The 15,013-nt window shown below is 39.3% G+C and overlaps 1 protein-coding gene across 1 annotated transcript; it reads right to left on the bottom strand.

Annotated features, from left to right (window-relative positions):
- Positions 1-1,121: 1,121 nt before the first annotated feature.
- On the bottom strand, positions 1,122-13,991 carry slc26a6.1 (solute carrier family 26 member 6, tandem duplicate 1). The gene is made up of 15 exons (XM_029507499.1): positions 13,883-13,991; positions 13,496-13,638; positions 10,763-10,927; positions 9,545-9,697; positions 8,600-8,682; positions 7,913-8,060; positions 7,207-7,320; positions 6,834-6,911; positions 6,366-6,461; positions 6,131-6,237; positions 5,469-5,538; positions 3,240-3,329; positions 1,716-1,770; positions 1,242-1,366; positions 1,122-1,127 (listed from the first exon to the last, which is right to left on the bottom strand). Exons 1-15 carry the CDS (start codon positions 13,989-13,991, stop codon positions 1,122-1,124), a joined length of 1,542 nt encoding a protein of 513 aa, XP_029363359.1.
- Positions 13,992-15,013: the final 1,022 nt, after the last annotated feature.

Below are 15,013 nucleotides of genomic sequence, written 5' to 3'. Positions count from 1 at the left end.
AATAAACAGTGAGACAGCAGTATTTTGAAACAGTGACGTGATTGTGAAAATACATTAAATACCCATTAATAGTAGGACGTTGTATGATTCAGTGGAGATCCATTGAGAAACTGTGACTGTGCAGACAGAGCAGCAGCATTTCACAAGAAACACCTGCAGTTCACGTTGTTGTGTGTATCAATTTCAACCTGAAAGCCCCTGTAGCTTCATAGAAAAGGAATTTGTCTGTAGGATGAATTCAAATATTTCTCTACAGGTGGCCTTGATCATATTTCATATTTCTTGAGGTACAGGTCAAAAAACTGATACTGAGGAAATACCAAATTTATTTTAGGGAATGTGTGAGAATACTTATATGTATTATCAAAATGACTGTATTGCAAAATAAAATGAAGCTGTGATAACTCCTTCTGACACATGAATGTCTCAAAAGTCACCTTGGAGGTTTCTTCCTGTCGTCTTTCTCTTCTTCTTTCTTTCTGTTGACTTCACTTTAAGAGCAGGGTTCATAATTCACTTTCATCACAGTTCATCTCCTGAGAAGAGCAACAACATCACATTATTTTAAAAGTTACTACAAAGGTCACACCACACTGGTGTATTTCAGTCCAATGAAGTTGCACAACTTAAAGTAAGCAGTTTAAAGTATTGACACTGATGCAGCACTACGAGAGGTACCGTGTTCTTCCACGGATTCTTCTTGTTTTGGGCCTTGTGTACAAAGCCTGATGTTGAATTAAAACTAAAAAATCTCAGTCACATGATACTAATGCTTTCCAACTTTATACCTTAGTAAAGTAAATTTGCCACAAGGGGAAACAGCATGTTGTCTGAAAGCTCTGATTTTTTAGTTCAACAGAAACAAATCAACTTAAATTTTAGTACACAACACTTGTACCTGAGGCCCCTTATGCCTGATTTACTTACAATGCAAAGTAAATTCAGTCAGTCCAGTTGGAGACTAAAGAGGTTACTAAAGGTACTGGTCCTGGTGCTTAATGTCTGGTATTAAAAAAAAAAAAAAAGGAACTTGTAATTTTCAGACCCACTAGAGACCGATGCAATTAACATCAGCTGAGGCTGAGGCTGTAGTGTACTATACTGTACTGTACTGCAGTAGTTCACTCCTACTCTCGCAACAAAAATAGCAAATTCACAATAATAAGAAAAAAACTGGTTTTAAAATATGGTTTTCGTCTCTGTGGTTTCAAAGAGAACCTTGGATGCGAAACAGTGTATACCTCTAGTGGCCTGGGCAAGGTGCTGCTGTAGCATTGGACAGCATGGTGGATTGAAGGAAAGAGACAGGAGCTCGGCAGGGTGTCTGGAATACAACCCTGAGCCTGGAGCTGGGATACAAGTTTTGCTGCTCACCCACAGGAAAACATAGGATCAGACACATTTTAGTTTAAGGTTCAAGTATGTATTTAATTTACACAGGAAACAAATCTGCATTGAATAATTAAAAGGGAAATGTGGGGATGTTCAAGCCTCTCTAATTGCATGGGTTGGTGTCCAGGAGAAACATCAGAAAGACGTTGCTGTAACTATATGAACATTTGAAAGGACTAAGTTTTGGTGTGAAACTGAAAATAGTTATTGGCCAAACACACTGAAAACTGTGTGTGTGTGTGTATCTGTGAATGAAAGTGGGAGAACAATAGAATGAGAGTCATTTTTATAACAGCTATATGGGTATGATACATGAGGCTCACCTTTGCACGCTGCCAGAAACACACTGACACCATGGACCTCAAAGTCATCTACTACCTGATGGATGACACACAAACACACAGTTCATGTACAGTCACATTCAAGTGCACGTTAACTCTGTGACACTGATGAAAAGACTTTTTCTTATCCAGAGCTTATCAGTGTGACTGACTCATCTATAAGCTAACTGTACAGAAACATATGCATGTGTGTTGGTAACATCAGACAGAGGGTGTGTATCATACGCTTGTTATCTCACAGGCAATTATTGGATATGGAGTCTAGTCTAGTCCCACATAATCTTTTCTTACATGGTCACTGGAGATTTTAAATAATAATAAAAAAAAAAAAAAGAAAACGAGAATTAACCAGAATAAGCTGTTCTCTCTTCAAATCTGTGTGTCAACCTTTGTATAGATTGTATACCTGCACACAAAAATACATGCTCATTTTTCATTGTAGAACCGGAAATCTACAGCATACATTCAAGTTATACATGACATTAGCATGCTACAGACAGGTCATGAACGTTTTTTCATATGCTGTCCCATATGTTGTGTTGGAACTAAAAACATGGCTCTAAATTTATACTGACAAATTGAAAACAGGTCAAAATGATACAATACTAATTAAAATTATTGGCTTTTTGTCACATGCCCATCTTACCATTTTATAACTTCATTACAGGTTAGCAGTTTTAGCAATAATCCCATTTTGAAAAGTTTTTAAATTTAGTACAGCCTTTCTATGAAAGAATATTTATTATGTGAAATTCCTAGGATGGATGACAGAGAAAATATAGTGGGTTGTCACTGTGAGAGGTAACAGATGCCTGTGTTGGAGACACAAATAAGACACACCATCTGCAGACACTCCAACTTTTTTTTAAAATGAAGTTATCACAGTGCAGCCCACTGTGATCAATAAAATGCCACAAAGAATGAAAACTGTTGATTTTATCATGGCTTTGGTGATGCTGAGATAACACTGTATCTGTAAATTCCAGCCAATTGTCAATCCTCACCTTGCAAAGTGCTGTCATGGCCACAGAGTCCATGAAATTGACCGCGCTGAGATCAAGGATCAAGCAATGTGAACGTGGCACCGTCTCAGCTGAGGAGGGAGCTGGATTGTTCTTCTGGCAACAACTCAATGTCTGGATGTGGTGAGGGGGAAAATATATAGTAGGACCTTTCAGCTGCAGTGTAAGACATGGTGTAATGTGTAAATATCTTGATATATCTTTGTCAGATTTTTGTTATAACATAGTGTGTTTGTGAAAATAAAGGAAATATAAATATTTAGAGTACAAATTAATAAAAAAAAAAGTGTGATTTAGAATGGGCTGTAAGTAACTAAAAGTCAAGTTGAAATATCAAAGTATATGTATTACAGTATGTATTCTCTTCATTTCTTCATCCTTGAAATCATATTAAATTGTCATCTTTGAGACTGTGTGTGTGTGTGTGTGTGTGTGTGTGTGTGTGTGTCTGTGTGTGTGTCTGTGTGTGTGTCTGTGTTGGCACCTTTCTGATTGCTTTGAAGACCTGATCAGAGTTGGCAAAGTAAATTGAACTGGAACAGGAGAGTATAGTCACCCCAGGAACCTGCTTAGCCTGTTGAACAGCAGCAACATTAGGGTACATGAATGTCACAGTACCTCCAGTAGACAGAAATCCTGCACAGCAGTTCACGAGAGCAGTCTGTTTCATCAGAATCAGAAATAATTCATTAATCCCCAGGACAAACTAGTAATAGTACTACTACTAGAAATACAAACATACTTATGAGTTATAATGTAAAAATTAAAAATGAATGAAATATAAAAACAAATTGAAAGTGACTGGGCCTACAAGCATATAAATATCAAAATGGAAATAGTCCAGTGTATACAGATAAGCATTAAGCTTTTTCAGTAGTATTGCACAGTTGTTGCTGTTATTATTCACTCACAGTGTTCATTGGAGAGTGTTTAAGTATGATGACCACGGGCAGGAATGATTTGTCAATAACTGAAGCTGCTCCTGTGTTTGGCCAACACTTTCATATAATTACTGTTCATTTTACTCATGGAACACGTAAGTTACCAGTTTGATAGATAATAACTGAAGTTTCAAATAAAGAAAGATTTTGCCTTTTCGCCAGATTGATCAACTTTAACTTGAAAGCTGCATCATATGCATTGCTTCGTGTGTTTTCCATGTTAGGATGTGTGCATGAAGCTCAAAATAAATGACTGATCTGAAGAATTTAGTGTGGGTGTGTTTAATTTAGCGGGTGCGTCTTATATTCAGGTGCGCTCTATAGTCTGGAAATTACGGTATTTGGTGTGAGGTTACACAATGAAGACAGAGAGCTTTAATGGCTGAAAACTTGTGTGTACATAGAGCCAATTAAATATTTTTGTCAGTTTAAAATAATCTCTATAAAATGTTTTACTTTTTTTTTAATTTAAAAAGATTCTCAAATTGTTTTCCCTCAGGGAGAAAAAAAAAAAAACATATTCAGACATTGATTCTGCAGTTTGGCACAAATCAAATTCTTGCTGATGGGGATTTTCATTGTACATACTGTGATCCAGTTTAAAACAGGCTGTGTTTCATGTACACATAAGATTCACTCATTACTGACTTCATTATTCACTCTGAAGGCATTTTCAGATCATCAGAAGTGATGTAAAATGATTCATCTGTAACAACAAGCTGGGCATCAGCAGAATCAACCCCAAGCTCAGTGGAAGTGCTCAGCATAGCTCACCCCTCAATTGCCTGACATTGTCTTATTAAAGTTGAGCAGTCAAACATCGTTTTGTGATTAAATTAGGGAGACTGTGGCCCTTGGACTGTAGACACTTGAGATCATTTATGCAGGGAAAGGTGTTTCACCACTGTTCTTAATTTCGCTTGCATGCCAATATTTATGAACGTATTTTAAAGTAGTGAAAAGTGAAAAGTAATATTACTACTGTACTGTATTAGTACCTATTCTGAAGTATCAGCCCTGTTCTTGGCTTGATGGAATAATGTGCTAATGCCCACATCTGGTTTATGGTGGTATAAAATTGGCTTTTCATTTTAAAAGGTTTGAGAAAAAAAAGAGCAGAAGAGCATAAAAATATAATGAGGTGAGAAAGAAGACAGTCGACTTCAGAGTGAGCTGGTGGGAGAAAATAGAAGCAACAGATTGGTCTCAGCCAAGGATGTATTTTTGTTTTTGTTTTGACTGTGCGGCGTATTAACCACCGTATATGAGCAGTTCAAGTAGATAGTTGTGGGTGTTGGATATGTGACAAAGCTGCAGTCTTTCCAACTCAGTAAATCTTTAGAGTTAAGCTGATTGTCTGTTTGCTTAAAGTGATATTGATCTTCTCTCCCAACTCTGGTAAATTCTAATGAACCACTGAAATGCTTATTGACAGACTGCCTTTTACTGTACAATGCAATTAATATATAATATATGAAGTGCCTTGAAAATTATGATTTGGTTTGGTTTTGTTTATCTTATCGTGTCATGCATGTCTCTGTCGTGGAAATAGTCTCCCCTAACAAAGGTGTACATTTTTAAAAACTATTTCCCCCTTCAGATTAATAAGAGGCCTCTTCTGAATGATAACAATTGTTCACAAGAAAGGAAGGATGTTTAGTTGGATTATGTTTTTATGCTGCATGTACAATGAATCCCCAACTGAGTTTGGGAATTGAGTCCTAACATTTTTTAAAATTGTTCTGTTGTGGGAGGTGTTACGCATTGTTTACCTCAGTGTAGAGTTCCACATCTCTGTAACAGTCTGTACCAGAAACTCGACCTAAAACAGCAGTGGAGGACCTGAAAGACGAGGAGTAGATGAAAGCCGAGCGAATTGGAGAAAATGTTGATTGCAGTCACTTGGATACAACAGACAGATGAATAAAAATGAAGACATTAAGTGATGAATTAATAAACAGAAAAAATTTGCCCACACATATCTACAGAAGCACTATACTATTTACAATGTTTTCACTCACCCCCACAATCAAGATAATCATTTTGTGGCCATACAAAGTTAATTTAATTGTGATTACTTAACTTTCTTAGCAAAAATTAGACAATAGTTGATACAAAGTCAAGAACAGTTAGTAGTACGGAATGAGAAATGGAGAAAAAGGATTAAAAAAAGGACATATATGGATCTTCATATGAAAAAGCTTGTCATTGTGCTTGATAGGAGGATAACTGAAGAATGAATCTGGATTGTCCCAATGTCAAAATTTAAAGTAAATTTTTCTACACTGTATAATAATTTATGACAAAATTCATACAAAATCAATACTGGTAGGTACAGAGGAAACACACAGAAACATATTTGACTTAATGGATTTCTCAAAATAAATGCCAAATGGCATAAAATGCTCTGTGCATCTGACAAACAATTACTGACTGTTGTGTCCTGAAGAGGAGTATGAGCAGAGAGAAGACAACAGCCAAAGCCACACCCAGGTCCAGGTTAAAGATCAACGTGGATGCCATCGATGCTACCCAAACTAACTGAAGGAAAAGATGGAGGAGAGAGGAAAGTACCTGATAAGAGGGAGATTTGTCCTTTTTGCAATTAGGCATCTATGTTGTGAGCATAAATATTTGGATGCGCGCGTGTGTGTATGTGTGTAGCTCACCAGGTCTAATCTGTCCGACTTCCAGAGCACACACAAATCTTTAGTGTGAGACACTAACCCCTGCAGGTTCACCACAATGATCACTGCCAACACTGCCTAAGACACACAGCAACATACTGGCATTGAATTTAATCCAGTTGAAATGCGACTTCATATTTCTTAAACCATCTTCAGTCTATACTCTCTTTTTGCTCCTTTACAAAATCCTGGCATAGCAACCATACATATTCTGTGGATTTATTTGCATGTTCTCACTGCCTGCGATTTCCCACTTCTCATGATCTTGATCACTGAATTCTTTAAAATCACCAGGATGAAAAAAACTAAACAAAAACCTTAAGATGGCATCCTCTAGAAAATGTAAAAATGGGGAAACTTTCCGCAGTGACATGCTGCTGGTTTGAGCTGCTGCTTAACAATTCATATGATGCACAGAAATAACATTTTTTAATCACAGTTGTGCTTTACCTTTGGCAGCTGCTCAAAGAGATGACCAATCTTCAACAGGGTAGTCAGAATCATCAGAGCTGATACCAAACCAGCCATCTGCACAACAAGAAATAAGAAGGCAACAGAACAATAAAAGGTCAAGAAGAAAGGAAAGAAAATCAATTTTGAGTTGGTTGTTTTAAACAAACACGTTTTACTCTGTTATAAGTAAAAGCAATAATGTTATAACTTAATAATACCTAGACTTGTCAGATATGGTGGATTAAAAGATATAATATGCCTCTCTGGAATTTTGTGGAGTATAGTTTATACGCAGGTTAAGAACCCCAACACTGTACCTACTTACCTCCCATTTCTGGTGGTTTTGGGGTGCAATGTTCCTCATTCATACCTGTGATTTAACACCAATACTATCCTGGACCATACTGCGAGAGAAAGAGCAGCTGACAGCAAAGCACTGAAACACTCCTCCGATGGTGTTGCACAGACCCAGAGCCAGCAGTTCCTGAGGTACCAGCACATGACATCATTTTCAACAGAAAGCACTGAAGCAGCATATTCAGCACATACAGCCTCATTTTCTGCTTCGCTACAGTCGCTTTTTATGAGTGTTACTCTTTTCCATTAGAGCATTTTTCACACCGAAACAATGCATGCTTGATTAGGGTATGCTCCGTATGGACTGTCTACGCCATCTAAGCAGTCCTTTATTGTTCACTTGGGAAAACTGGCAGAGCCGTTCCTGCAGCAGTTTTCACAGCAAGGCTTCAAACGGAAGTCTGCAGTAAGATGGTCAAAGGACTTTGGGCCAGAAAAAGTCAGTTCTTTAGATTTATTACATTCAAAATCACTGCTGAGAATTATGTTGTGGTCATTCCTGAATTGTACTTCCTACAGGAAAAAAATAAAAAAAAATAAAAAAAATGGATAATTCACATGGATAATTCTCTTCAAGTGCTGTAACTTTCTAGATCTGAGGTCATTTGATTTCCAATTCTTGTTTTTTTCTGTCAGTTTGTACATTTATGCATCAAGATATGTTTTTTGTTTCTGTACAATCGCAGCAAAAGTAAGAACGGAATCTGCCACTGATGTACCTGACTTGGGTCCACCTGGTAGCCATGTTTGTTGGCAAACACTGAGCCTATTGCTGTGAGGAAACTGAAGCCAACCAGAGCCAAAGAAAGAGCTGGCAGAAAAAGCTTTTTAATCTGAGATAGAGAGGGAAGGACGGGGGGAGAGAGACTGGAGAGGGTGAATGGGAAGGTAAGAAGGAAAGAAAGATAGGTCTGGTCAAAAGAATAACTCATTCAAAGAAAATAAATAAAATATGCTGCCAGTCAGTCAGTTTGAGTCACATCATGAATTACTCCTCACACTGCATTGTCATGGATAACACAATACAGTAAACAACCTTATTTTTTTACATTGAGAAGAGAAGTAAGAACAGTTGAAGGTACAGAGTCTTAAATCATAATGTAGAAGTGTATTAGCTTGGATATATGCAAATATATTGATTTGCCATTAAACCGCATAGTATAATTTTAAGATAAATACCATTTTCTCTGTATAATCTATCTATCTAGCTTTATGATATATATATATATAAAAACAACAACACTTGAATACAGATACTAGCTTCACCCAAAAAGAAAAATGCTTAAAAATTGATTTAGCTAAGTTAGTATTTTCAGTATATAAAAGTGTATATAAAAAGTATATAAAAGAAATATATACTATGAATTAATGGAAGAATATAAACAGGCAATGACAGTTCCACTGACCCACTGGGTATGTGTCCCACCACCTGGACTCCGTGTTGTCCACTCAGGTCCATCTGCACTGACACGATGGTGCCCACTACGATCTGTGGAAGAAAAACAATAGACACGGCATTTCCCACACAGAATATTCACTTTGGAAACAAGGGATATAATGTCCATCCATCCATTCATCTTCATTCCCTTTTTCCGCTTCCAGGCAGGGCTGCTGAAGCCAATCCAGGTTCACATTGGGCGAGCGGCGGGGTACACCCTGGACAGGTCGGCAGTAGGGATATAATGTTCTGCCTCTAAATGCCACATCATTCACTCTATTCGTACACTGCCTCAACACACACTTTAGACTAAGGACAGATTGTGTTTCAACTGTAACCTTTCAGGTTAATGGTCTGAAGCCATTGGCCCAACACACTGTAGTTTAACTGAACGCATGACCAAGGAAAATCCTCACCCAGCATGACAAAAGAGCCAGCTTTTTCCCTTTTTATCCGATTGAAACTTTATCGGCTCTGCCTTATCGTAAAGTCACTCTGAACTGGATTTTTCTACAAATAGTAACTGTAAAAATACTTGACAATATAGGAAACTTTGGCATATCAAAGTTTTCTGCAAGCTGACAAGGCAGAAGTTGTTGTTAGTAACACTTTATAACTGATCTGTTAATCGTTATCAGTATTTTTTTTATTCATTATTGTAAACTGTGCCTTTAGCAGAATAACAGAATAATCAATTTTTTTTTGAGAAACACACCAACTCTTCACAAACTCCATCAGAAGACAGTCATGATTAATCAGCGGCCAAGATAAAAACAGATCTTTACATAATTATGAGTCATTTATCAGTTCATCTCTGTGACATCTGTCCATCTGTGTGCATCTTATGGGCATGAGTTGACTGTGTGTAAGTGTGAACAGTGTGTCTGAGTGTGTGTTTGCGTACATAACTCACCAGTATAGCTTCCCAAGGTATGGCAACAGGCAGCTTGTTCTTAAAACGCTCATTCAGCATCTTGCCGCCGATGAGTATCACCATGGAAACCACTGAGATTGACACAGCAGCTGGTACAGCACTGGTCACACCGTACAGAACATCCTTTAAAGTCTGGAAAATTACACACACACACACACACACACACACACACACACACACTTATCAAACATGACGTATAACCATTAAAAACTGAAATATAGCAATAAGCAACTCTGGTAACTTAAATCTCACATTCTTTAATAACTTTAAAAAATGACCTTTCATGCTGTGCATTCATTTCCATCTCCAGGTCAACTACTACTGCTCTGTGGTCACCTCCCTGTCAGTCACCTGTGCGTCACCAGATAAAGCTATTGTTTTTGCAGATCTCTGACCTCAGACCTGGAGGCTTTCAGACTTCACTGAGAACTGCGGTTGTGGCCCAGTGTGGCCCAGTGTGGCCCAGTGGATCTGCTATCAGCGAACCTGCTATCAGCGAACCTGACGCTTTCAAAATCCAGACTGCTCTTTAAAATGCTGCTTATCTACAAGACATAGGGTGTATGCTCATAGCAATTTGGGCCGATTGGGCCAAATTAGCCTTGTGTTGTGCCAAAAGTTATCCCTTGTTTACAGCAGCAGCAGACGGCAGTCCAACTATACCAAAATAATCAGGCTGTAAAATTATAGTTAAGTTTAGGATGTTTACAAAGTTGGTTAATGTTTTTTACGAGTAACCACCCAAGAAGAGTGAGCTAACTTAGGTTTTCTGAAAACCTGATGCCCAAAGTCCATCAGTCCATTTTCTATCCCTAATGATTCTCTACTGTTATAGTGGACATCAGGATTACACAAATAGGAGCCAAGAGTAATAAACCTTAAAAATTAAGAACAAAACATGATTATTTTGTTGGTATACAATAAAAAAATGAAAAAACATTTCAGCCACGAGCACGCTCTCAAAGCCGTTTTGAAGGTTAATAACATTTTTTTTTACTTTGCAAAAAGATAAAGTTCCACTGTTCAGCCCAGTAATAGATAATAATTTAACTAAGAATATGGACAGAATACACATTAAAGAGGTCAGCTGTGAGCTCATTAGGCTTTAGTCTCCTGATGGACACTTCAGCATTGTGGCGGCTCAATGGCATGAGTGTGCTTTGTGTGTTTTGGTGGGTGTGTGCAACCTCAACAGACCCAAGATGAAGCCAGCAAGCCAGTGTATCTCTGTGCTGGTATTCCAGTCATCAATGGCAGCTGTAGGATGATCACATGGAGACCTGCGGCTGCGGTGTAGCCTCTGATCACGGGGTCAGACAACCAGCGAATCACGCTGCCTCCACGCAGCAAGTATAACAGGAGCTGTGGGAACATGCACACATTCACAGCTTTACACTACTGTACATCAACATCTAAACAATTGTCTAATCAACGTTCCATCATTGAGATTTACAATAAACATGAAAAGTGCAATTTTATATCATTACGAAATGTTCTGCAACTAAACTCTTAGTCACCAATGACATGTGCGTTCATACTGCCAGCATCAGCCATGCCAACGCATCTCTGGCAGAGGAACTGAAGAGCTTTTTTGCCAGGTTTGAGGTTGACGGGCCTGCAGCTGTTCTGCCAGTTCCACCTGCCCCCAACACCAGGGCCCTTACTGTGCATGAACATGAAGTGAGATGCGTGCTGAGGCTGCTGGATCTGAGTGCCCGGCAAGGTGCTCTTTACAAAGATCGTTAACATCGCCCTGTCCCAGGCCACCGTACCATCCTGCTTGAAGTTTTCCATTGTTATCCATACACTACAGGTCTTCAGTGACCAGCTAGGCTAAAGGGAAGAGCTATCACAGAATGAGAATTTTTTTTTATGATAGGCGGAGCACACTCCTTCTGGAAAATGAAGTAATCTGTCATTTGAACTTCAGTAGGCTTTGGCCCAAAAGGGTGCTCAACAGTTTAACAAAAGCAAACTTGTGTATTATATGCCAAGTGAAGCAAAACTTGTTGCTCTTCAGTGTTTGAAACCTGCTTTTTCAGTCATTACTCAAATGACAGCTACAGGTCACACTGGTTCCAATGAATGAAATGAACGAATGACTTGAAAAAAGATTTGTTCATTTTACTGAATGAAATTAAAAGACTGACTCTAAAGTGGCCCTGTTATAGACTGGCGATCTGTTCAGGGTGTACCCCGCCTCAACCAAAACATTGGCTGGGACTGGCTCCAGCACCCCGCGACCCAGAAACAGAAAAGCGGTAGAAGATGGTTGGATGAAATTAAAAGACAGTGAGTCAGTAAAAAGATCCGAACTTTCCATCACTATCAGCTACAGACCAGTGGCACTGAAGCCTGTCATCACGAAATGCTTGGAAAACTGGTCCTGCAGCACATTCAAACCAGCCTTCCTGCCTCCTTCAATGTGTACCAGTTTGCATACCAGCAAAAGAGGTCCATGGAGGATTCCATCGCGCTTGCAACTCACACTGCACAGGGCCACCTGGAACATCGTTAGTCCCGTGCCAGGGTGCTTTTCATAGACTATAGGTCAGCCTTTAACACCATCTTCCCTGACTACCTCACCTCTAAGCTGCTCCACATGGGCCACTCCTCATCCATCTGCTCCTTTCTCACCAGCAGCACACATGTCGTCAGACTAGGCCCTCATTTTTTCCCCCACCACCATCACCAACAGTACTGCTGCTCCCTAAAGGTGTGTCCTCAGTCATCTGTTGTATTCACTGTACAAACACGACTGCACTGCTGCTCTACGCGACGAACACCATCCTGAAATCCGCAGATGGCACAACTGTCATTGGCTTCATTGCAGAGGGGGATGACACAAAGTACAGGTGGGACATCCAGAAACTGGTGTGATGCAAACAAACAAAACAAACGGAGTTGAACACTAAAAAACAAAGGAATTAATCCTGTATTTCAGGAGGAGGCGGCTGGTGGATCCACCCTCCACTGCTGATTAAAGGAATCTGTGGGGAGAGGGTCCACATAAATCTTCGAAAAGGCACAGTCTATCCTCACTGGCCCCTTCACCTCAGCAGAGCAGAAAAAACCATCAGGAATTCCACACACCCAGCTCACAAACTGTTTGAGCTAATGCGCTCTGGCAGACGCTACAGGTCTGCCAGAGCACGGACAACCAAGGTTTAAGAACAGATTCTTCCCAAGACCCATCAGAACAGTCAACCCTCATTTGAATAAATCACCTCATAACTCTGTGAAGTAATGTAAATGATCCACTTCAATAGATTACTGAACCTAAATAGACTCACTGGATTTCCTTTTAATCCTCTTATCGATTATCTTTTATCATTTGCCATTTGTTGTGTTTGTTGTGTGTGTGTGTGTGCGTCTGTCTGTATTTTATACACTGAAGGAGTACCGATCCTAATTTTGTTGTAAATGCTCTATTTTACAATGACAATAAAGACTTGAACTTGAACTGATTTTTCATGCAATGCACATTTTCAGCCAGCTGCTCTGAGAGGATTTAATTCTCTGCAGCGTGGGAAGCCAGCGAGAGATCGTTGCCAGTGCACTAGTTATGCCTGCTGGTCAGTCAGAAAAACCTTCATGAAGTTATATGAACCTCCCCCACATCCCAGAATAAAAGTGTAATAATTAAAAACAGAAAAATATTAAATTGCCCTAGAATGAAAAAAATTGGGAAACTTCCATGAAGAGTAAAATAAAAAAAATGGCTGCACAATTTGAGTAATTCAGAAAACAGTCGGTTCTGTAGATGAATATTATTTAAACAAATGTGATACTTAAATCTTTCTCTGCGGGAAAATCATATTTTCTCCTCTTTGTTAACACAATGGAGCCAGATATACACACAGTGAGTGTACAGCTGTCTACATAATGCTATATTGTTTGGTGTGTGTCTTTGTGTGTGCGTGTTTATACCTGTATCAGGCCACACATAAAGGTGAGTTGTACAGCCACGTTCACTTTGGCTGCCTCCACATCCACCTGACTCTCACCGTTGCCTAGCAACTCCACGTCAGCTGTCAAAGACCCAATCATGATAGCTAGGACAGCAAATGTACCTGTCACACACAATCAGACCAACAAACAGTGAAGAACTACGTAACTCGGTGCTTGTGTTAGGTTTAAGTGTATCACATAATTTTCATATTCATTCATGAAATGTTAGATATGTTGGACTTAAATTATGTTAAAAGACCTTTTTACAATCAGGATTCAACAACATTGTTGACAACTGACAATTCTGAAAACATTTAAAGTTTGATGATGCAAAACCAATCCACCAGAAAAATTTTAAAGTGTCACCGATTGAGAGGTGTCTGGAAGTGCCAAAGATGAAGTAGATGATCAGAGGATAGAAAGATGTGTATAGACCAAACACTGGAGGAACTCCTACCAACATGGCATTGGCCATACCTAGGAAAGAAAGGTGGGAAAGGAAAGCATGCTTTGAACAAACAGATGATGCATTTTACCATCCTGATCATTCAGAGTTCAACAGCTTGGGAATGTATGAACATCGCTTTATTTTCGTTCTTGGCTTTGCATTTTTTTGAAGGAGGATTTTTAGCAGATTCAGAGGTTCCCCTACAACAGCCTCCTGTTCTGTGGCTTGGCTTTGTTTCTTTTAAAAGAGCTGCCTAATGAAGGAGAATAAGAATAAAGAGAAGAACACAAAAACACATAAATTTTATATTTGAAGGACAATTATATTTAGTGTTCTTGGGGTGACAATGCAGAGTAATTGCCGTTTTCAGGATGTAAAAGTTGCCATTCAGTGTTTTTGGTGGTTTTGATGAGACACTTCTCAGTTGCTTAACTCTCTTAATCACCTGTTATGTGTATATAGAAATAAAATTCCAACACCTACAGAAAGATGAATGTTGTTAGTGTGGCATAAAAATACTGTTTACGTTGTATAACTATTATTATTATCATTGCGTCCTCACCCTGTGGCAGCTGAATGATCCCAACACTCATTCCAGATACCAAGTCTCCAATGCCATTTTCTCTGATGGGGTACCGAGGCAGCCATGACAGGACAGGAAAAAGGCCCAGCAGGAAGTTCTTCAACCTGGGACCAGAACACCTGGAGGAAAACAAACACGCAAACGCACACAGGGTTTAAGATAACGGGCTTAACGTGTTAACACTTGGAACTGTTTTGGGGGCCCACACCAACATGCAGCAAGTGCAGAAGCTAAATCAGTTCTTTGACTCACCAACACTGCGCCTTTAACCTCTCCAAAAATGACAGGGGCTGCCTCTCTCTCCGCTGCCCGAGGATATCCAGCTGTGGCTCGTCCAGGGCGACAGCAAGATAAGGCTGCCTGTAGCGAGGGAGGCCATTTCGCTCAGCGCTGTCCATCTGAAATCAATGTCAGAGATTAATGGCAATACAATAAGTTTTAGTCTGATCTTGTTTCAATGTTTGAT

The sequence above is a fragment of the Echeneis naucrates genome, chromosome 7 (assembly GCF_900963305.1).
Source record: "Echeneis naucrates chromosome 7, fEcheNa1.1, whole genome shotgun sequence".
Classification (NCBI taxonomy): domain Eukaryota; kingdom Metazoa; phylum Chordata; class Actinopteri; order Carangiformes; family Echeneidae; genus Echeneis; species Echeneis naucrates.
The sequence above is the reverse complement of the archived record's forward strand: the minus strand, read 5'-3'. Positions and strand labels throughout refer to the sequence as shown.